Raw genomic sequence first — 24916 nt, forward strand, 5'->3', positions numbered from 1 at the left:
ACCTTCCACTATGAGAATACAGCACCTATATCAGCATGAAGTTACAGAAAATAGACCTTCACCCCTAATTCCATAGAAATGGAATGATGTTCTGACCAGTGGGGATCTGCAAGTGGTCCTTTGCAGGAAACCACCCTCAGCCCCTTTTCTTGTCACTTTAGCAAAGCTGTATTATAACAAACTTTACCAGGCACTCCCCCATGCTCTACTAATCTCCAGTCCAAGCACACCTTTCAAAGCTTTTAGTCACACAATACCTTGCCTAACTTGTGGGTTCTTTCCATAGATTAAAGAAGTAGAAATGAAGAATAAGCAATTAACAGATGATCAGATCGCTTCCCTAGCTTTCCCTTCAGTAATCTCCTGAACAAACTGTGTGAACAAAGCAACATCTAGAGGAAGATCACAAGAAGTCAGTGAGTCTGTAGGCAGTGTGGGGGATGACAATAACTTTGACCTCCTATCTCAATGATTAACTGAGATTACTTCCCTCCTTCTTCTTTAAAGTTTCATGGCCAAGCAGAACCTTGAGTTGGTTTTGGGGGATGCTGAGTCTACCATCTATACAGATGGCTGGCATTCTAATTAAAGTCATCTTTCATTTCTTCCATTTTTGAGTATGTAATTGATTTTGTAAACGGAGAATGATGGGACCCTAGTCATTTGGTAACAAAATTATAAAGTATTTTTAACTGAATGAAATGAAAATACAAAATGGGAAAAACTGAGGGATACAGGTAACATCACGATCAGAGGAAAATTTATAGTACTAAATGCCTGTTAGAAATCAATGACCACAACTCCCACTTGGTAAACTAAAAAACAAAAAGCAAACTAAACTCAAAGTAGAGGTAGAGTAGAAGTCAAACATAGTGAAAAGAGAAAAACAATTGGAAAACCAATGAACAAAAACAAATTCTTTGATAAAGTCAGTAAAAGAGATACACCTCTAGGCATACTGATCAGGAAAAAAAAGAAACAGTTCACCAAAATCAGAAATGAGGTAGGGATTTTAACTACAGATTTACAAACACTGTGCCAATTGGACTCTAAGATGCCCCCCAATAATATCTGCCTTCTGGTATTCATACCCTTATATAAGCCACTCTTCGTGAGTGTGACTTAACCTATTGACTTGCTTCTAATCAACAGAATATTGCAAAGTGATAGGATGTCTTTTCCATAATTAGGCTTCATAGTACTGTGCATTCTATCTTGCTAGCAGACCCCTCTGCCCTTGACAGCTTTGATGAAGTAAGCTGCCATGATGGAAAGGCCCAGCTGGCAAGATACTGAGGGCAGCTTTTAGCCAAAATGGAACATTCGTCTTCAACAAACCAAAAGGAACTGAGTCTTACCCAAAAATAGATAATCTCAGAAGGAGACCCTTCCCCAATCAATCTTTCAGATGAGACCCTAGTTCTGGTGAATACTTTGTTTACAGCCTTATAAAAGAGCTTGAAGCAAAGGATCAAGCTAAGCTATACCAATTCATCACCCACAGAAACCGTGAATCCATAGAAGTGTACTATTTCAAGCCACTAAGATTGCAGTAATTTGATATTATAGCAAGAGATAAATATAAATATATAAAAGTAAAGAAAATTATTACCTTTATGCCATTAATGCAATTTAGAAGAAATGAACAAAGAGATATATTTCTTAAAATACACAAACTAACAAAGTTCACTCAAGAAAAAAACTGAACAGCTCTTATCAATTAATGAAGTTAAAATTAAAAACAACCCTCCAAAGAAAACTCCAGGCCCACGTATCTTCACTGGTAAATTCTGAAAAATATTTGAAGAGGAAATAAGAGCAGTACTACATAAATTCTTTCAAAGAATTAAAATGCAAGTAATATTTCTCAACGCATTCTTTGAGGCATTATTGTGATGCCAGATTCTGGCAGGCAAGACAAGAAAAAAAAATACTACAGATCAGTATTACTCAAATATAAAATTCTTATATTTATATTCATTTCAGCAAATTGAATTTAACAATACATAACAGAACAACAATAATAATCTAGAGCTATTTTTCTCAGAATTGCAAGGTTGGCTTAAAATTAAAAATAGTAATCATATAATTTTACACATTAATAAAGAAAATTCATATCAATAGATCACCTCAATAGAGGAAAAAAATTTTTAAATAAAGTCCAACATCCATTTTTTATAAATATTCTCAACAAATTAAGAAAAGGAATCTTTCTCAATCTAATAAATCATATGAACAAAATCTATAACTAATATCAAGTTTAATGGTAAAAGACTGATTTGTTATCCCAATATATATGAACAGGGCAAAGAAATCACAATCAATTCAAAAAACGGGAAAAATTCAGGTTGGAAAAGAAAAAGTTAAATTCTCATATCCAAACAGAAAATTCTTCAGGATGTACAAAAAAAGGTACTACAGGCCACTGAGTTTAGCAAACTGCAGGATACAAGGTCAATATGCCAAACCTATTATAGCTTTATGTAAGATATGAAAAACTAGAAATTGAAACATAACATCAAAAATATTTATTTAGAATTAACTAAATGAAAAATGTGCAATATGTGTTCATTGAAAACTATAAACATTACTGAAAGAAATTAGAGCAAGAGAGTTATAACAACAGTCATTGATCAGAAGATTCCACATTGTTAATCAATTCCCGTTAAACTGATAAGAGTCCTTGCAATCCTACCAAAAATCCCAGAAGATTTTTGTAGAAACTGATATGCTGGTTTCAAACTTTTCATTGTCTATGCAATGTATCTAAAATACGAAAAACAATTTTGAAACAGAGTAAGTAAGACTGCATGACTTACATTACTTGATATTCATCTGTATTTTAAAGGTACAGTAATCAAGATAATATAGTATTGATGCTAAGGTTAAAAAAAAAAAAATCAATGGAACAAAGAGTCTGGAAATTGATCTTCCCTTACATGGCTAACTGATTTTCAACAGAGATAACAGGGGAATTCAATGGGGAAAAGGAAAATCTTTTCATTGAACACTACCAACAAAAATAAGTTAAGTATATATGTTGTCAAATTTACTATTTATTGAGAGTGTTACTATCAAACAATTCATTGGTAATAGGATGAGACAGTAGGGAAAAAAAAGTACTATATTCTATCCCTTTCTTAAAGATTTATAATTTATAATAAATTCTGAGACACTTAATACCAACAAGGAAATCTAATTTTCTTTTAACTCAATAATATATAAATATATTGGATCATGGAGCTCTGTATTTACATACTGTTCATTAATAAACTAAGCCCAGTTCAAGAAACTCTGATCTTGTTCAAAAATTTTTGTTTTACATGTTAGGATAAGTCCAGAATAAGTAACTCATTTGACTAAGTTTACTCATCAAATGGGAGAAGTCTCTAGATTGAAGATCTCTATTCTTGTATTACAAACCATCTTTGACATTTGATATGCTCTGGAGGTTTTATAACCAAGTATTGCTTCTATTTTTGTGCTTCTACTCTCCCTTGGCCTTCATGATTATAACTTCTACCATTCTATGGTATCATTCTCTGCTTTCATGTGAAAATGAATGCTCCTTTTGCCCAAGAAACATGGACTGAGCATTTTTGTTTTACCCAACTAATGCCAGTGAAATCTCAATAAATCTTTCAAAAATGAAAAAAACTGGAAGAAAAAATGTGAACAGCCCACAAACTAAAATTTGGACACCCAAGAGAAGACTATAAAATCCCAAACTGGGAAGAAAGACACTGAGGAAAAGTGTTATCTACAAGAGCAAGGTAGGGTTCTTAGGGGGAAAAAAATTCAAGAAAATTTTTAGAGTAAGGACTCAGAAAAATAAACTTAATGAGATTTCATAGTATCACCAATGCAGAAAAGACATTTGGTTCAGGACAGCTGATGCTTCATTGGTTAATCACTAAGTAATTTCCTAAACACTAAGAATATGAACTACTCCATGCAAAATGCTACAGACTGCTTCGGACATAAAACCACATGAAATAATTACTTCACTTGACAACAAAAAGGATTAAGTATCTATTCAATATGTCAGAGGATATCAGTCCAAGCTTGTTATTCTCAAAATAAAAATGTTAGCATATACAACAAAAATATATCACAGGAGGAACTGATATTAACTGATCATGCTAAATCTTTGACTTTTCTGGAGTCCAAAGACAAGTGGGCCTCAGGTAGCATTACTATGAACAAAGCTAGTAGAGACGATGAAATTCCAGCTGAATTATTTCAAGTCCTTAAAAGATGATGCTGTTAAAGTGCTGCACTCAATATGCCAGCAAATTTGGGAAACTCAGCAGGTGGCCACAGGACTAGAAAAGGTCAGTTTTCATCCCAATCCTAAAGAAAGGCAATGCCAAAGAATGCCCAAACAACTACACAATTACACTCATCTCACACACTAGCAAAGTAATGTTCAAAATTCTCCAAGCAAAGCTTCAACAGTACAAGAACCAATAACTTCTAGATGTTCAAGCTGGATTTAGAAAAGGCAGAGGAACCAGAGATCAAATTGCCAACATCTGTTGAATCATCAAAAAAGCAAGAGAGTTCCAGAAAAACATCTACTTCTGCTCTGTTGACTATGCCAAAGCCTTTGACTGTTGGAGCACAACAAACTCTGGAAAATTCTTAGAGATGGGACTACCAGACCACCTTACCTGCCTTCTGAGATATCTGTGTGCAGTTAGAACCGGATATGGAACGACAGACTGGTTCCAAATTGTGAAAGGAGTATATCAAGGCTGTATATTGTCAACCTGCTCATTTAACTTATATTCAGAGAACATCATGTGAAATGCCAGGCTGGATGAAGCACAAGCTAGAATCAAGACTCCTGGGAGAAACATCAATAACCTCAGATATGCAGATGACACCACCCTTAAGGCAGAAAGCAGAGAGGAACTGAAAAACCTCTTGATGAAAGTCAAAGAGGAGAGGGAAAAAGCTGTGCTTAAAACTCAACATTCAAAAAACTAAGATCATGGCATCCGGCCCCATCACTTCATGGCAAACAGACGGGGAAAGAATGGAAAAAGTGACAGACTTTATTTTCTTGGGCTTCAAAATCTCTGCAGATGGTGACTACAGCCATGAAATTAAAAAACACTTGCTCTTGGAAGAAAAGCTATGACCAACCTAGACAGTATATTAAAAACCAGAGACATTACTCTGCTGACAAAAGTCCATCTACTCAAAGCTATGTTTTTTCCAGCAGTCATCTATGGATATGAGAGTTGGACTACAAAGAAAGCTGAGCACCGTAGAATTGATGCTTTTGAACTGTGGTGGTGGTTGGAGAAGACTCTTGAGAGTCCCTTGGACTGCAAGGAGAGCCAACCTCAATCCTAAAGGAAATCAGTCCAAATATTCATTGGAAGGACTGATGCTGAAGCTGAAGCTCCAATACTTTGGCCACCTGACGTGAAGAGATGACTCATTTGAGAAGACCCTGATTCTGGGAAAGATTGAAGGCAGGAAAAGAAGGTGCCAACGGAGGATGAGATGGTTGGATGGCATCACGGACTCAATGGACATGAGTTTGAGCAAGCTCCAGGAGTTGGTGATGGACAGGGAAGCCTGGCGTGCTGCAGTCCATGGGGTCATGAACAGTTGGACGCAACTGAACTGAAGCCTGTGACATACATAAGCTCACTGAAGTCTCATCACTACCTTGTGAGGTAGATAACTTTCAAACAGATTTGAGGAATCATCTGAGGCCTTTTCTTTTAGAATTTACATTCTGTCTTTAAGAATATAGACTAATAAGAATCTACGTTCAAAGAATCTGGGTTGCCCAATTTTATTTCTCCTAATAATCTCCAAATCCCAAGATGAGTTTTTATGAGACTGAATGTAAAAAGAGGAACACTTACAGACTTTTTAATGAATTACAGATATGTGCTGAATGTTATTCTTTTATTTAATTTTCACACACTTCTTATCCGACAAATCTCACTGCAGAGGAGAAATCTGAGATGAGAAATTAAGTTATCTTATCTTTTCCAAGGTCAAATACAGTAGTGATACCAGGAAACAAACTTATCTGACTCATTCCATGGCTTGTATTTTTTATGCCTAAAATGTAAATAATATTTTTTCAATAAATAATGATAGTAACCATCATCTTACAGCATCTACTATGTGTCCAAGTCCCAGATAAATAGTAATAACAACTATTTTGCGGTTTCCCTGGTGGTTCAGACAGTAAAGAACCTGCCTGCAACACAGGAGACCCAGGTTTGATCCCTGGGTCAGGAAGATCCTCTGTTGAAGGGAATGGCTACCCACTCCAGTATTCTTGCCTGGAGAATTCTGTGGACAGAGGAACCTTGCAGACCATAGTCCATGGTTTGCAAAGAGTTGGACACGACTGAGTGGCTTTCACTTTTCACTTTGGGGTCTCTTTTAAACTTTTACAGCAAGTGTGATATGGTCCAAAGGGACAGTAATTTAAAATCATACTACCTGGCTACTAGTCTTGGGTGCTTAGTATTTGGTTAGCTATCTACCTTCTCTGACCCCCAGTTTCTTCACCTCTAAAATGATGACTTTTCAAATGGTTTCTTGATGAGCTGGTATGAAGCTTACAAAAGGTAATATGTGAAAGGTTTTAAGCCATACAGTGACAAATGGTAGTTGTAAATATTGTTATTAATTAAAACAGGCTAAGCAGACCTAAAGATGTATCCTGCCAGAACCTACCCTCCATTATTTTTTAATGAATAAGAAACATCTAAATTTACAGAAAATAATTAAAAATCTGTCCAAAAAATTACCAAAAGGGACAAAGAAGAGATTCAAAGATTAACTTGTTTTGACTCTCACTTGTTAACTTTAAAGACAACACTGAGATAAAAAGAGAGAGAGAATTATAAAGATCAAACCTGATAAAGATGCTATTTCATAGACAAACAAAGTTAAATGAAACCCACAATGAGATGAGAAACTGACCTGCTAGCCCAAAAGATCTTTGGTAGAACATCTCAACAGACACTGTCCCTGGAAGAATGACTAGACTGAAAAAAACAGAAGGTCTGACTAGCTTAAAAATGGAAAAGTAGAAAACCTGATAGCTATGTGATTTCTTTCACTTTAAATATCCACTAGCAAGAAATTTAAAGGAGTGTATGTCATCTTAATCCAATTTTTTTCTTAACCGAAAACATTAAGATCATAATTTATAGGCAGGTATTGTTTTGAATAAGACCACGAGTAACAAACAAAATTTTCTCTCATGGGTTTATCTGAATCTAACTTTAAGACACACCTTTTTCTCACCCATAGTTTTCTTCATATTCAGAACATTCAGAAGGAGCAGTTACATAACAAAACAAATTAATGGGAACATAGATGCAATATATAGAAAACACTTACTTTAATTCTCTGTCCCTCCTGTCTTGCTTTGCTATTTAACTGCTTCATCTCGTGTTTTGTACCTGAGATCAAGAGGCATAAAATACTATTTCAAAATTTGTGTGTCCTTTCTAATTATTGCATTTGATCTCATAGTATCTATAAAACCTATACCATTTTCCCATTCAAAAATAAAACAATTGCAAACAGAAAACAATCTAGAAAAAATATGTGTTCTAAGGGAGAGAACTTCATTACCCATCAATATTGACAAATGGGGGACAATGAGAAAAAACTATTTTTTTATTCACACAACTAATAGATTTTCCCATTTATAAGAGAAGTTATTTATCAAAATCAATCTGGTAGTGGTATAACACAACCACAGCTAACTTGTCAAAACCTAAATAAAACACATGGAGTTTAATTCAGGAGTCATCATTCTCTGGGCGGAGTGAGGCTACATGATTTTATATCTTTCTCAGTCACTAACTGTGCCAGTTTCTTTTTCCTTTGTGACATCTCTTCTCTTTCAATTATTTTGTGATCCTAATCTTACTATCTCAACTTAAGTCTTAGTTCATTACAAGTGAGCCTGTAATAACATCGAATCAGATCATCCAATCTCATGTCACTTTTTCACTTTGAATCCATCCTTCATACCCAATGTATTGATCTTCATAAAACCCTTTGTGCCATTCCCTGTGTCAAAGTCTATATTTAATTGGCTCTCTATTCCCCAAAGGATAGACTTTATTTCTTCTACAGAAAGGTTATCTGCCCTATCATACTAATCCCCTAAAAAGCAAGGGGTTATTTGGTATTTACTGCATTTGTGATTTTGGTGCCTCTGTAACTTGTGGTGCCATCATTCTATATTTCCGAAAAGTTTTCTTCCTTTCCACCTTATTTGCACAAGTACTGTTTGTCCTACAGTATTCTATTCAAACATTTCCTATTCTAATAAGTCTTTCCTGACCACCCAAAGTAATTGCTCCCTCTCCTGTAATCTCACGGTAATCAATGAAATTACCTTGGTAATTAGTTATTCGTTGCCTAATTAAAGCTTCTCACTGAGGCCTTAAAGAGTTAAAGTTCTATAGTTTACTTAAAATAAATATTACTTGTATTACTAATCATATTTCCTGAGCTCTAAGATACACATCTATTCACTTAGGACATTAAAAAAAAACTTGAGTGCATCCACAAATCTCAGCATGGTAACACTGGGGAACCACAGTAAATGCAAGTTCCGAAAAAGCAGACAACACTGTCGTCCTTATTTACAAGGGCAACTCTGATGCCACTGTGCTCTAGCAGGAGAAGAAAACAACACATTTTCTCTCTACTCCTAGATATTCCCAAGGCCTCTACTGTCAAATGTAATATAAGTACACACCAAGTTCTCTCAAAACTGCATCCAGTATAACCCTTTCTGGGGTCAGAATTACCTCTATTTTTTGTTTTTTGTTTTTTTTGAATAGACAGCATATGAGGGGAGCTATGCTTCTGTTGTGCCATCTCTAACTTGCTACCCATCAAACTTCGGAGTGGCTCTTAGTCTAAGAATGGCGTGAGCACTAAGGAAAATTAAGATCCCTTTAGCCACATCTAGCACAGTCCAGAAGTTGTTAGAGAAGTAACACCAAACGAATACAGATAACCTTACGGACTCATTTTAGTATCCACAGAATCTGAAAGCTCTATGATTATTCTAGCTGAATTTTTAGTTATTTTTGCTTCCCCTAACCCAAGTACCCAATCAATGGATTTGAGTATGATGCTCAGAAGTCTAGAACAACCTCTGAATCTTTGTACCCTAATATTTTCATTTTCTATTAATACCTGATCTGGTCAGTCAAGCTGCCATCCATGTATTTTCCTAACAAGTGATCTGAGAAATGACCACTGATGGTGCTTTGTAAATAAGCTGAATCCTCATGTCCCTTCACTGCAACAGGGAGGTAGCACAAGCCACAATACATATTACAATGAAAGATCTCAAAACATACCAACTATTTATCCCTCAACAGAAAGTTCCTGACATTATTTTGCGCTGAGTCATACACAGCAGCTAAACTAAGTATTTTAAAGCCAACTCATCACCACATAACTGGTTTTCCCCTTCTCCACTAATAGGTTTAAGTCCGGAACTGCAGTAAGGTAGTTATTATTAGTATCCACCCCACCCCATCCCCCCAGCAATGAAAAAAAGAAGAAAAGGTTCGAGGCGAAGAGAAGCAACATGTCTAGAGTCATTCAGCTAACAAACAGGAGTGCCAGAAACAAAGCCCAGACATCTTGATTTCAACATTCAAGCTCTTAAACTTTACACTATTCTGTCTTACAAAACACTATACTTGCTAGGCAAATTTTTTTTTAAACAAATCAAAACAGGTCCAATGTCTTCTTTAGAGATATCAGTTGCAGATGTTCTTCTTTTTTCACCTTTGTCCTCTCTCTTCTCCCATTCCTTTAGTATACGGTGGAAAATTTTAGATAATTCTTTGAGTTGGGAATACTAAGGGGGTCAAAAGTACTAGCACAGAATTTAGAGTATGTCAGTTCTAGGCCAGAATCTGTCATTAACTAGGCAATGTTTCTAGTCAAATCTCATGTGTATTTTGTATCAGCAGCACACATCTCAACCTAGCCAAATCTCAAATTCTGTTAGTTTCCTCATTTAGGAAATAAAAAGACTGGATATAAATAACGAACACACTTTCCAGTTCTGAAAATTCTATGATATTGCAAAATGGGGAGGAAAAAAAAAGCAACACACACAACTATTTCATTCTGCAAACCACATTATAAAGAGAAGGTAAGCCATGGTGGAAATTTAGCAACTAGAAAAAAATAAGCACACAAATTCTACTCAGTTGAATGATGTTTCTTTTCCAAAACAACCACCATGATGGATTATATGTAATTTGAAAATACTCATGATTAAACAGCCAGCTCTTGGTCACTGATGGTACCTATAAATATAACTTCTATTAGTAGTGACCTATCAGTGAATGCATACCTTTCAAATTAAGGAATGCAAACTCTGTATCTTAGGAAAGAGTATCAACAAAAAGACTTCTCTTTCTTATGAGTTCTCTCATAACCCCTAGACAGGATATAAACTCCAATGGTACAATAGCATTCTGAGATCAGTCTAGGTTGGGTAGCAGAGCTTAAGATGGCAGAAAAACCAAGAGGACATGGTCCCTTGGAATTTCCATAAATTAAAGTGATCAAACATTTTGAAACAGAATTTGTACATGAGGAAATATAAGCACAAAAACACATAATGAAATATTAGATATCTGGAGAAAATAATAATGCTGATAATAATAGCAGCTCTCATTTATTGTATCAATAAATGAAGTATTTCATAGGCATTACTGCATTCCATCTCTTCCGAAATCCTACAAAGTATGTGTAAGATTACCGTAATTACAGACATTAAAGACCTGAACCACAAAGAGGTTATGTAATTTGCCCAGAGTCATGGAGTACAACTCTTTAGAGGCTGTGACCTTAAATAAAATACTTCACTAAGTAGTGTCATCAATTAGGGCAATAATTTGTAAGCAGAGAAGAAAAGTCTGTTACCATTAATTAATACAACCCCGTACTTCAAGCTTTGCCACCTTAGATCAATTTTGGTTCTTTCCCCTCCAAGGGGGAAGGTCTTCAAACACCATCATTAGTATATCTAATGATTCTTCTTCAATTTGATTATGTTCAGCAAACATATAGAGCATTCATTAGGTATAAAGCATTAGGAAGACTAAAACTTATATCAAAGCTTGACAGAAGATTTCTGCTTTCTCAAGAAAGAAATTGAAAGGGAAAGGAAATCAATTTTATATCCTTTACAAATCTAAAAGAAGTAAAAGTAATTAAGCATGACTGAATCAGAAAACAATTCTTATTCATTACACTTATAATACAGCATATTGCAAATGTATTCACTCATTTAAATGTTTGTTACAAATAGATCTAGTTGATAAATTTTGACATATATGAGGTTAGAGTCAACACTTATAGAACACTCACTATGTACCAGACACTGATCTAAGCACCTCTTGCTGTACGTGTATCTCTTTTGATTCTCACAACAATTACCTTATAGAGTAATTATTATTATTCCCCTTTCACTGATGAGTAAACTGAGGTACAGTGAATTTAAGTAACTTGCCCAGAATCACACATGTAGTAAGTGGCAGAGCTGGAACTCATACCCAGGAAGTTTGAGTACGTGCTCTTAACCACTGCCTTCAAAGAAGAGGGGAAAATCTGAAACTAGAATAAGTCATTAACACTGTAGAAAATAAGAAAAATCATAATATTCTCTGGCCTTTATACCTGGTTAGAAATGTCAAATATAGAAAACAGTCATTTGCAGGAAAGGATAAAAAATAAGGGAGGGAGCGGACAAAATCATTAATTATACCTCTGCCCATGTCTAAGTTATCTGAGATTAATCACTCCTTCCAGTCTCTGGTGCTTTAAATTCAATCACACCTTCACAAATTTTTTAAACTAGAAGTGCTATTCAATCATCATCATGCTTTTATCTGTTCACGTGCGTGTTTTTGTTTTGGACAGGTTGGGAGGAGATCAACAGTGCAGAAACCAGAACTCTAATAAAGACAGAGGAGACAGAGAGATACCACAAATATTGTGTTTCTTCCCTTCAAGTGTCTCAAACATGTTCTGTCCCATCTTCACATTTCCTAAGACATGTCTACCATTTCCTCCATAACCATTAGGCATGGTGTTTATTTCTGTGTCTGCGTAACAAAAACTCTGCAGTGAATGATGTGCAGTGGGTAGTTTTGATAACCAGAAACTCAACTAATCACTTGTACACTATGAGGCTACTTTTCTGGTGGATTTAGCATAAAACAGGGCAGACACACCAGAAAGAGCTTTACTGTAGTGACCTTTCTTAATTCTGAAAGAACAGGCAGAAAGCTAACACACGGATAAGAAGCTTGCGGCCTCTTAACCATACAATGCCAGTGGAACTCATGCATCAAGTTTACTGGAGCAGAATGGTATCTTCATTAGAATTAAAGTCAGGACCTATTAGGCAAAAAGTATAAACTGCAAAAATTCTCCTTTGAAAGTTGTTAAATAAATATTGAGCTCAACCTTCATGATTTTGCATAGCCAATCTTGTAGCCTAAAATGCATAGTAATACAGTATTAATAGCTTTCAGGTGCCAAATGCTGTTTTACAGTACTGCAAAAAAAATTATTCTTTCTTCCTTATAGTTTTAAGTGGGGGAGGGAGGAAAACAGCAACTCAGATAGTTGAATCCATCTAAATTAAAAGTATATGCTTCACAACTCCACCAAACTACTCATTCTGCTGTTTTTACAAACCTTTTTACCACAATTTATCACAAAAAGTAAAATTAAAATTTTTTTCCATCAGCAATGTAAAATCAAATTGTTTTTTTTAAACAATGTAACTTTTTATGAAGGAAACGTGTTACTTTTACAATTTGGTAAAGTCTAAAAAATCTCATTTATATAATTTCTACAAAGGTACCTAATATTTCACAAAAGTTTAAACTGACTTGCTAATTTTACTCACGTGTCAAAACTAGCTTTCAGCCAAAGTCATTATTTATTTCTAAATTTTAAAAACTCAACCTATTAAAATACTCAGTAAGTATTGTGTTCAACTGAAATTTCTATTAACAAACTTATATTCATGTGTACTTATGATTAATAAAAACATGGTCAAGATGGTGGAAGATATTTAATAGTAAAACTCAAAAAGTTGAAAATACTCTTAAAAAGGAGTGCTGAAGGCAGATGCAAAGATAACCATAAATGTCTCTCCCTGGTGAGAAGAGTTAAGGAGAAACATAAACGTTTCGAAATTATAAATAAAATTCAACATCTTGACTAACTCAGAATCATGACTAGGATAAATAGAAGAAAGTTACTGGAAGAGTGGATTTTACCAGGAACAAAAAGAAAGAAGGGTAGTAAATCCCTGCTCTATCTGATCACTCAGCAGATCAGTAGGGGAAAAAATGTGTGTGTGTAGTATGTGTATGTGTGGTTGTATGGGGTATCTTGAGATTAATCTGGATTTTTATAATAGAAAACTACTATAAAAATCAATTTAACTTTTCACTGTACATAATATACAGTGGAAAAAAATTAAGAGTAAAAAACAGCATTTCAATTTGACCTACAGATCAAATAGCAAAAAGAAAAGCAATCTCTAAAGGAAAACTTAATTTCAGGATGATAAAATACAAAAATGTTTGGATATATTATTAAGGTCTCTTCTAGAAAGCCTGAAAGTGAAGTAAGGTACAAAACCACCATTTAATGTATTTTAAGAAATAACACGTTATCACACAGCAACTCAAGGCTTAGAAAGAAAATAATCCAATATTAATTAATAAGTAGCATTGTGTCCTCCAATATATAAAATTACTACTCAAAATCAAAATAGGAAACTTATATTTCAAATTCACAGTATTACTCAAAAACTAAAAAACTTTTAAAGGTGGAAGGAAATTTGGACACCAGCCAGTTTATCCACAGATAAAATACCATGTCTAAGATTAAGCAGCAAGTTCAAAGCAGCGTCAGTGGGAGATCCTATAATACCCAAGACAGTGCTGTTTACACCACAACCCAGCTTTCTCAGCACTGATACCAGAAAAGGAAACACTAAAACCCATGTTCAACAGTCTCTCTCTCTAGTTATTTGGTTTCCACTTGGATATTCCAGTTCTTCTCCAAAGTATTTAAAATAAATTAAACACTTACAGCCAAACAAAACAGTAAACCCACATACTTTAATAAGTATTTTCATCCAGCCTTTTTCAATGCAAAACAGGGTAACCCATATGGAGACTATGAATTCCAATCACATTATTCAGGTTATCTTCCACTTATAGCAGTCTGCTTCTGGAGTTAAGTACCCATAAATTTTGTGCTTGTCTATTTTCTCTAGGTTAATTCTGAGGGAAATAAACAGTTCATCATTTTTCAAAGTATGACTTTTTAGAAAAGGCATCTCTTCACCTCAGCCATTTACTACAGAATCTGGAAGCACAGCACTTAATTTTACTGTCAACTCTTTGGTCTACTTTTCACTCTCAGTCTCACCTTTTAAAGTTCTGGGGGATTTTTTTTGTTTGTTTGTTTTGTTTTGTTAATTGTTGGAAAAGGCTCTAACCTTTTCCCCTTTCACTGTGTAGAATGTTAATTTGGTCGCCAAGTTGGTACTTAGAGCTCTCAAAACAAATAAATACAAGAAGAAAAATGACGATGTTTGGAGAATACTTAGTGAGACATTCCAAGCTCTTTCAACTTTAGTAAAAGGTAATTATAAGTAGTTAAGGTGTAGAAATAACACCAAAAATAATTCTTTTTTTGTAGGGAACAAAATAAACTCCCAAAGTGTGACAGTTAATGGAAAGAAGTAAAGCTACTGTGAAGGTACTGGGTATTCTAATATACTCCCATAAAATAAGATAATCTTCACTTCTCTTAAAATATAGAATTCATATATGAAAGAACTTACTTATTCTGCCAAATTATCTTTATAGTTTTAATCAAGGGTTAATGAGCAAACTTACTCTAGATGAGTCGTAAGAAGGACTTGGTTGACCACTTGTTCCCCAAGATGTCGTACCTCCTCGTTCATCCATACCTAAGGAGAGGAGAAAGTACACAACATAAATCCAAGAGGATACTATGATAGGTTTTGTTTGATACAGCAGAGACTACAATTCAATGAGTGGTACCTGCATTTGATTGGAACTGTATGTGTATCAATCTTTGTCTCAGAAATCTGCAGAAGTAAGTCATTTAGGAGTATCTTTATCACTGCTGTATACAATGCTCTAGAGTTTTCCTGGTGGCTCAAATGGTAAAGAATCCACTTGCAATGCAAGAGACCCAAGTTCAATCCCTGGGTCGGGAAGATCTCCTGGAGAAGGGAATGGCAATTCACTCCAGGATACTTGCCTGGAGAATCCCATGGACAGAGGAGCCTAGAGGGCTACTGTCCATGAGGTAGCAGAGCTGGACACAACTGAGTGACTAAGCACGCATGCACATACACACTCACACACACAGCTCTATATACACTGCAGAATTTTAGATCCAATATAGGTCTTTGGACGCTTTCAAACAAAGCATATCGGTCTCGCCACCTGTGTCTGCATCCATTCTAACAGTAGATGAAATCTCACTTTCAAAGTTTAGCACTGCCTCCATGAAAATATGAAGTCAATAAAGTTATAAAATTAAGCAAGTTAAACAACTGCTCAAGTTAATAAACTGGTTTCTATCAAAGCACTGAGTATTCTTAACTGAAGACATCAAACTAAAGCAAACTATATCAAACCATATCATTCAACATTAAAGGTATTAAAATGATGTGACAACTTGTCCTAAAAAAATCTCCCCCAAATCTGATCCTAAATGAGTAGATCCACTCTTAGTAAAAGTACAAAGGAAAACTCTATGTGAGAAGGATAAGTTACCATGAACAACAGAACAATTCACTGTTCTCCTTAATAGACCTTCTGAAGTTTTGGTGCCATTATTTTCATCTTCCAACCAATCTCCAGAAAAAGCCAAAAGAACTGGAGATCTCTCAATCTAGCCATTTATCCCTTTTCTGTTTTGAGAACAGTCTTTCTCATCCTCGACACTTTCCCGATCCTTTCTGACCTTCTTTCTACGGTGAAATACAAATGCTTGGCTTTTTTTGTTTCATTCTTGCATGAGAAACTCTAGATGTTACAAAGACAGTTTTTTATTAAGTTTAGAACCTCTTTTTCTTAAAAAAAAAAAAAAAAATCCTTGATGTCTTCTGTGATTTAGATGAGAAGTAGTCTGAACTAAGTTAAATAGTACAAATCCTCCCATAACTAGCCACAAGCCCCCAAGGCTCTTTCATACGGACAAACTCATTTAAGTACTGTGACAACAGGAAGGAAAGGAAGTCAGTACCCAAAGTGGAATACACTAATTACTAATTCAGGTCATAGGACTCTAATTTATTGTTTTTATGATTCTGTACTTCCTACATCAAAAGCAGTATAGAGAAAAGATGGGTACTACTACAAATAGCATACCAGACAAAATTTCAAATGAAAAAGCAGCTCTGAAAACATACAGACTACATGTAGGGGAAAAAAAAAAAAAAGGTCCTGTTCATTCTTGGAGAATTCTCATTAAAATTCTAGATTTAAAAAAGATTCTACAACTTCATGTAAAGAATATCAAGAATATTCTTTATATGAGAATAAAGAATACAAGAATATCATGGAAAAACACAGTTACCATCTTTTCAGTATCCGTTTATCTGTGATCTATTTTCCAAACATTTTAGATACGATTCCAATCAGACTCAATCTAAGACAAAAACTACTACTGATCTATAAAATTCATTAATATAAAACTATTTATGAAATTGCATATAACTTTAGGGAAAGTTTTACTTCAAAAGATCATACTTTCTATTTGTAACTTTTTTCTGTATGTGTTACAATTTTTAAAATATAAAATGTGAAAGTAAATTAGTTCCTAAAAACAAGTTCTCAAATATTTGTACACCCATAACTCATAGGAGCATTATTTATAATAGCCAAAATGTGGAAGCAAGTTCAACATCATTGACAGATGTATGGATAAACAAAATGTGGTATATACATACAATATAATATTATTCAGCTTTAAAAAGAAGGGAAATCCTTACATATGCTATAACCTGAGGACACTGTGTTAAATTAAATAAGCCAATCACAAAAGGACAAACACAGTTTGCTTTCACTTACATAAGATACCTAGAGCAAACAAATTGATAGAAACGGAAAAAACAGAATGGTGGGCCTGGGGGTGGGATGATTCCCACTGAACATTTAGAACATATAACACAAACTTATTTTGATGATCCTATTCTAATGAAAATAATTCATTTTATGATTCTGAACTGTCTTTTATCAAATAATTAAATATGAGGGCTATGTGTTATTTTCAATATACTTATTTTTAAAAAATAGGAAAAATAGGTGCCTGCTATTGAAAACATCTTAGACAAAATGTTAAAGTGATAAGTAAGATTTTGAGAAAACACATACTTAATTTTCATCACGTGACACTAACTACTTACTCAACATGTAAGAAGAGCAAAGATTAAACTTAAAAATGGTAATTAGTTAAGCCACGAACTAAAGAGTACTACATAACCAGTGATACTAGGCATGTAGGGGACTCAAAAGATGCTATAGAATTTAAAGGATCGGGTAGGGTTTAAACTTAGAGCTCTATAGCTTTATTGTTAAATGCATCCAGACTCTGAGTAGAAGAAGGTCGTGGCTGGCACTGACAAAGCAAGAGTCATCCTTTAGTACAATGACTCCTTTATGCTGAAGACAATGGCTGTACAAACTAAAATATGACAGGAATAATAAACTTTCCAAAGCATCAGCCATAAGACCAAGGTAACCAGGAACAAAGAAATTAAACACAGAAAACAAACAATAGAAAAACTGATCAAAATCTGAAAAATTATTTATCAACAAGAAAATATACCATAGTTGCAATACAGTAATTAGAAGGGAAACATTTCTATTAAGATACGCCTGAACCACCACTGCCATATATTTTTCTTTCCTTCCTATTTCTAGCCCACACATGCCAATTCAACAAATTTTGATATACTAGTGCCTCAACTGACAGATTAAAATGGTAAATGCAACAGAAAATTTAGCAATAATTAAGTAGAAACACTTTTTGAGTTTTGCTTAACTTTTTAATTAACTTATTCTATTTCTATGCAACAAAATTAAAAAGATTAACCAATAATTTAACTAATGTAGAGATTTAAATGACACTTTTCTTTTTTTATCTTTTATATACAGAATCTAAGTACCTGCTTTTCTGTATGGAACCAATTAAAATCCAATATATAAAAAAAATAAAAATAAAAAATAAAAAAAATAAAAATAAAATCCAATATATATTTTGACTCCATGTGTCTCATAATAAAAGGCATACTATTTAATTTAATATTTTCCAGTAAAGAGAAAACATTAAATTTAGACCCTGTATCTAAAAATACTGGTTTGTGAATTAAATGAAACAAACTGCTTCCTTCTTTTGTAAAACATTCAGCACGAAAAGTAATTGAAAGCAAATCATAAATTACTATACATACAGGCACTTCCCTAAGAAGTGGGCCTGGGCCTTCTGACCTGGGAACCTGAAGAAGGAATAAAAGGTGTAACCAAGGTTTTGAGATGTCAGAGAGCAACACTCATAAGGAGAAAGTAACACACCTAGCATTAATTTCGTTTCTATGAAGAACTCAGGTACTAGTCTGCTTGCTTCTTCGACTGAAAGTATTCCCTTTCTTGAGTCAATATAAGTTTATGTCACAGCTTCTATCCCACTCCTTTCATTTTCCTAGCACAGAGTATTAGAGACTTCTCTAGGTTTTTAACAATGCGCAAAAACTGGAAACGAGTTTTTTTTAATTAGTGACTTATTTTATACTCTATATGCCTGTTTCCCATCTCACCACCCCATCTGGGCCCCCAGCGGCTCAAACAGTACATAGTTTGTAAATAAAGCATTATTCAAGGCTTAGTGAGGCTCAGACAAGAAGTGCCTGGAGGTAAAAGAGGTGAATGACAAGTAGAGCTGCTGACCGGCTCCTTCTCTCCCACCTGCCACCGCCAGACCCACCACCAGAGACTCTGCCACCCTAGACTACAAGGAGGGTAGACATGGAAAATATTTCAGGTACTGGTGGGGAGTCTAGCGCGCAGAGGAGGGCTGAAAGGGAAAGGAGTGCAATACAAAGAATATCCCTGCAGCAAAGCTGTAAGACGTCAATACAGCCACTGTGCCTGGTATTATGTCAGAGCTCATCGTTGTGGAAACGGGGCATATGTAAAAAGTAGGGAGGAAGGACACAGGGGATGATCGTATACTTTTCTGTCTCAGTCACACATACACAGAGCCTTCAATAGCACCGAAATCAAGTTTTTATTCTAGCAAATAAAATGAACTTCAAAAATGCCAAATCCAAACACTGTTATAAATAAGGAAAAGATAATATACTTTTGTAGGATTGTCATCTGCTATAGGGTGATTCAATAGATGATTTGATAAAAGAAACCTGACTAGAGATAGCTATGTCAGATAACCGAAGCCATGGATTAATTTGTTCAGTAGTTTCTTCACTCATTTTATATGCAGAGTAATGATATTCCTTTAGATCAGACTCAAAGGCTGCAATCAATTCTAAAATAATATACACCTAAAAACCTATCATCATTTTTTATTATATTTTTTCAAATTTTAGATACTTGTGAAGTAAATCTACTGATATGTTTGTCCAGAAACTCACTGTGAAACAGAATCAACTAGACTATAAAAGCAAATCCTTTGATTTTATGCTACACATGCATGAAAAACAAATAAAACAGAAAAGCTATGGAAATGTAGAAATTGTAAGGATATTTAGAGAAGATCTTCTGCTTCATAGGCATACACATGGCTTACAGAAGCTTTTATTTTACTAATAAAAACTTGAGCTTCTGTACAATGAATTGTCAAATTAGAAAGTCTGATTCTTTTTAAAGTATGCAAGAGGGCTTCCCTGGTGGCTCAGTGGTAAAAAATTCACCCGCCAATGCAGGAGACATGGGTTTGATCCCTGGTCCAGGAAGATCCCATAGGCCAAGGAGCAGCTAAGCCAATAAGCCACAACTGTTAAGCCCGTGCTCCACGCTGTGCTGGAGAGCTCAGAACCTTCCTGCACTCCAGAGCTCAGGACTTGCAACTGCTGAGCCCCCGCGCCCCAACTGCTGAAGCCCGCGTGCTCCAGAGCCTGTGCTCCACAGTAAGAGACGCCACTGCGGTGAGAAGCCAGGGCACTACAGTTAGAGCAGCCTCTACTCGCTGGAACTAGAGAAAAGCCCATGCAGCAACGAAGACCCAAGCACAGCCAAAAACTAATAAAACATGCAGGAAAATAAGATCAGTAAAAAGATTTGAAGGAATGATCTTTTTAGCTCATCTTTAGAATTTAATCACAATTTCTGTTTGGTATTGATGAGAACAAAGATTTACAAGTAAGGATATTCTAGTGCCAAAGTATACTAGAATAAGATAATTAAGCATGACTGATTTCAGTAAAATGACTAATTTTGAAAATAACTTCCAAATAGTGATTTTTGCTGTTCTATTTTTATTAGCCACATCATTCTATATAAATGTCCCATAAATATACAATTAAACAGGACATTAACAGCGATTTAATCAATGACGTAAGAGTAGAAGATCAAAAGGCAGGTCTATCTGTTCAGGAAAAATAAACAACTGCCTAATGCCCAGAGACTGAAAGAAACTAAGTTTTCAGAGAGCAAGACGGTATTTTGTACCAACTTTAGAACTATCTAGTGACCTGATAGACTGAGGATTTGCTCTGATGGTCTAAAGAGTCATTCTAACCCTGACAAAGATGTTGAGCCATCTCCAAACCTCCTCTAAACTAGCTGGCTGTCAAATTTCTGGAAACAAGGCCCTCTCAGTGCATCTGAGAAGCAACTGTGGTACTCCTCTGTAGTCTCAACAATGAAGCCCTGCACCTAAACAACAATAACAGATATTTTCTTCCATAGAGGCGCAACAGAAGTCTACTCAAAAAAGGCCCATGCCTCTTTTCCAACTCTGGATAAGTCTCAGCCAAAAATGTCCCTATTCAGTTCCTCAATGATACAATCCCATTAGATTTACCTTGTAAACAATTCCAAAATCTGACTCACTGTTTTTAACACAATCATCTTAGTCTAAGTCACCATTATCTCAACCTGTATCACAGTAACTGCATCTTGAAAAGTCTCCCTGTTTCTTGGCCCTGCAACAGTGTATATTCTCTACATAGGAACTAGAACAACCTTTTCAAAACAACTCAAATTCTGTCAATCCTATATTCAAAATCGACTCATCTCATTCAGTATTAAATCCACTGGTCAACAATGTTTCATGGTTTCCACCTCCCACCTCTCTGACTTCGTCTCCTACTATTCATTCTCTCAGATCATTCTTTTTCTTCAACTACATGGATCCCTATTTTTGCAAACAAATCAAGCATGCTCTCTCCTTAGGGCCTTGCAACTTGCTCTTTCCTCTTCATAAAATGCTTCCCCAGATATCTGAATGGTCTGTTCCCCGAATTTCCTTCAGGTCTCTCTGTTCAAATGTCATTACTACGGAGGGACATTACAGTCTGGGTTTTCCCCCCAGGACACTGAAAGCTCCATGAAAACAAAGGACCAGTCTATTTTATTCAGTGTTTCATGTTTGGTGCCTGGAACAATGCCTGACACACAGTAAAAGTCAAGTCACTCAGTCGTGTCCAACTCTTTGCGACCGCATGGACTATAGCCTACCAGGGTAGGCTCCTCCGTCCATGGGACTTAACAGGCAAGAATACTGGGGTGGGTTGCCATTTCCTTCTCCAGGAGATCTTCCCAACCCTGGGATTGAACCTGGGTCTCCCGCATTGTAGGCAGATGCTTTACCATCTGAGCCACCAGGGAAGTTCGACACACAGTAATCACTAACAAACATTTGTGGAAGGAATAAATATACCAAGTAGAATAATCAGTTTAATAAAAGTGGGGGTGAAACTGGTTCCCTATTTGTTAGCTTATCATTCTTAATTAGACAATAATCAAAACCAATATTCTAAATATTTACATTGAACAGTAGTTTGAAAATAACAGTAACTAACCCCAAAGAACAAAAATTATTTTAAAAGTTATAGAGAAACCTAAATCCTTAATAGGCTTGGTAGCTAAACAACACACAGACATTAAATATCACAGCTTTGAAATGAACTCCTCATATGTCCTTTGAAAAATCATTTTGTATTCACGATAGTACTGCCTAAAGTATATTATTACAAAAGGAAGTCTAAATAAAAACTATTCCCAGAAGTTTCATAGTCAGCATGATGATGAGACATTTCCAAATGTGTTAGAAATGCAGTGATTCTCTTAAACTTGCTAACACATCTTTCATATTCCCTTAACCAGTTACTCACTGTATTAATTTCTACCTCAGCAATATTTTAAGTAACTATCCCTTGTTCTCACGTATACAGTGCGCTGGTTCAGATCCTATATACTGCCTATTCTCCCAGTATGTTCCGTTCCAATCCAGTTAACATTGCCAGCACACTTACCTTGCCATAAACATAAGCTGGATCACATCCATTCACTTTTCAAATATGATCCTCTGTTGCCTCAGAGATAACACTCACACTCCTGAGTATGGCATGCTTCAAAGTGGCCTCAATTCACTTTTTCAGCTTCAATACATACTATATCCCTCAGAAAACTCAATGCTCCAGCCTCACCAAGACATTAATCACTTCCCAAATGTACAGTAACTTGTCACATTCATTTTCTACTCCTACTGTTTCCAAGTCCTAGAATACTCTCCCTTACCTTTTCTCTCACTTACTGAATTTCTAATTCTGAATCAGTCTAAGATCAAATGTCCCCTCCTCTGCGAAGTGTTCTCCATCAACTAAGTCAAAATTAATCACACTTCTTCAGAAAACAATTTGTACTTATTTTGTCTTCAACACTGATAGCCGTTTTTCATGAATATCCTACCAATAAAACTTTGTAACAGGAACATACCTTGCTCATCTCTATGTACTTCTGGTACTGTGCAGAAGTGTGGCAATTTGCATTCAAATGTCTACTAACTGATTAAGGAATATATAAAATCAGAGTACTCACATGACAGTCTGTCATTAAGAATTCAGTAACTAAAGATGGGTAAAAAAAATTTAATATAGAAGAGGGATGTGTAACAATCTAAGTTGTTCTTCAAGAATTAGTAAAATAATATTATTTTTAAAGTATTATTTTTTAAAGCAGACTGCAAATATGCTAGAAGAAATCTCAAAACTGAACTAGTGAGTTCAGCTTCCAACATGATACACTAAGCTCTGACAGACAGCTACTATAAATTCCCAGAAAAAATATAAAAATTAAACAAACTACCTAAAGGCTCCACCTTAAGAGTAAACCTAACAGATCTACCAAGAGAATGAACAAAACTTGGCTGATTTTGGTGGAAACGAGAATGAATTTTTCCTTTCAACAGCTTTTATATGAGTTTCCCTAAAACTCAGTACAGGTGAGTTTCCCATTTTAAAGCTTTATCATGCAGGCAAGCAGCAGCCACAACACGCAGAAACTAAAATTTCAATAGAAAACTCACTGTCTTTCTGAATAGAAGGAAAGGAGGACAGAATAGGACAACCATAATCACCAGGAAATAAGGAAAGACTCCCAGAAAAGATGAGGCCCAAATTTTGGGTATGTCTCTACTCAAGTCTTTGGCTGAGTTCTCATATACACATTCATAGGGTAGTTTGCAGCTGAGGCTAAAAGAATCAAATTAAACTGAGACTTAAGCAGCTGCCAATCTCAGACAAGACAAAGAGTTTCACTATGAGAGTCTAATCCAATTAATGGCTCACTAAAACAAAGAAATCAAAACTCTTTGGAGGAGCATGAAAGAAACCAACATTTCCACAAATAACATTCATAATATCTATAATACAAGCCAAAATTCCTTGACAATGACATGTGACTCAATCTCAAAGAAAAAGATAATCAACAGAGGCCAACTTCAAGATGACCCAGATACTGAAATTTTCAGACAAGGAAGTTAAATTAAATACCTTAACTATACTCAGTAAAATAAAGGACATATGCTCTAAATGAATGAACAGACTGGAAATCTCAGAAAACACATACACAAAAAATCAAAAGTTTAGAAATAAAGATTACAATATCTGAAATCTTTAAAATCAATTTTTGGATGAGTTTAATAAAGGAATGGACAGAGTAAAGCATGAATGGATCTGATGACAGATCAATAAAAATTATTCAATTTGACAAAAAGAGAAAAAATTAAAAGAAAATAAAACTGGGCCTTAGAGACCTAAAGGAAGATATTAAGAAGTCTGACACAGGCGTAATGAGAGAACAAAGAGAAAAGGGTAAAAAATATTTTGAAGAAATAATGGCCAAAAAATCCACAAATGTGGTAGAAAGTGAAAGTTGCTCAGTCATGTCTGACTCTTTGCGACCCCGTGGACTATACAGTCCATGGAATTCTCCAGGCCAGAATACTGGAGTGGGTAGCCTTTTGCTTCTCCAGGGGATCTTCCCAACCCAGGGATCGAACCCAGGTCTCCTGCATTGTAGGTGGATTCTTTACCTCCTAGAGAAAAGGGTAGAAAATATTTTAAAGAAATAATGGCCAAAAAATCCACAAATGTATTAAGAGACACACATTTATCAATTAATGATAATGAATATCCTTAGTAAACCCACACAGGATAAATATTAAGAAAACCATATGCAGGCATACCACAGTCAAATTTTTGACAAACAAAAGTACAGAGAAAACCTTTAAAGTGGACAGGAAAAAACACACACATTACATATACAAGAACAATAAT

General features: G+C 35.2%; 1 protein-coding gene across 3 annotated transcripts in view; it reads right to left on the bottom strand.

Moving 5' to 3' along the window:
• Positions 1–24916, bottom strand: part of TCF12 (transcription factor 12) — a 394477-nt gene that overhangs the window by 227484 nt on the left and 142077 nt on the right. For 2 of the 3 annotated variants that reach the window (XM_065940083.1, XM_065940082.1), the window contains exon 4: positions 14979–15052. In XM_065940083.1, the coding sequence (XP_065796155.1) occupies positions 14979–15052 (74 nt within the window). Of the gene's footprint in view, positions 1–7389; positions 7452–14978; positions 15053–24916 lie in introns of all 3 variants that reach the window. The other variant, XM_065940084.1, reaches the window with a different exon arrangement.

Source organism: Muntiacus reevesi, chromosome 7, assembly GCF_963930625.1.
Source record: "Muntiacus reevesi chromosome 7, mMunRee1.1, whole genome shotgun sequence".
Lineage (NCBI taxonomy): Eukaryota > Metazoa > Chordata > Mammalia > Artiodactyla > Cervidae > Muntiacus > Muntiacus reevesi.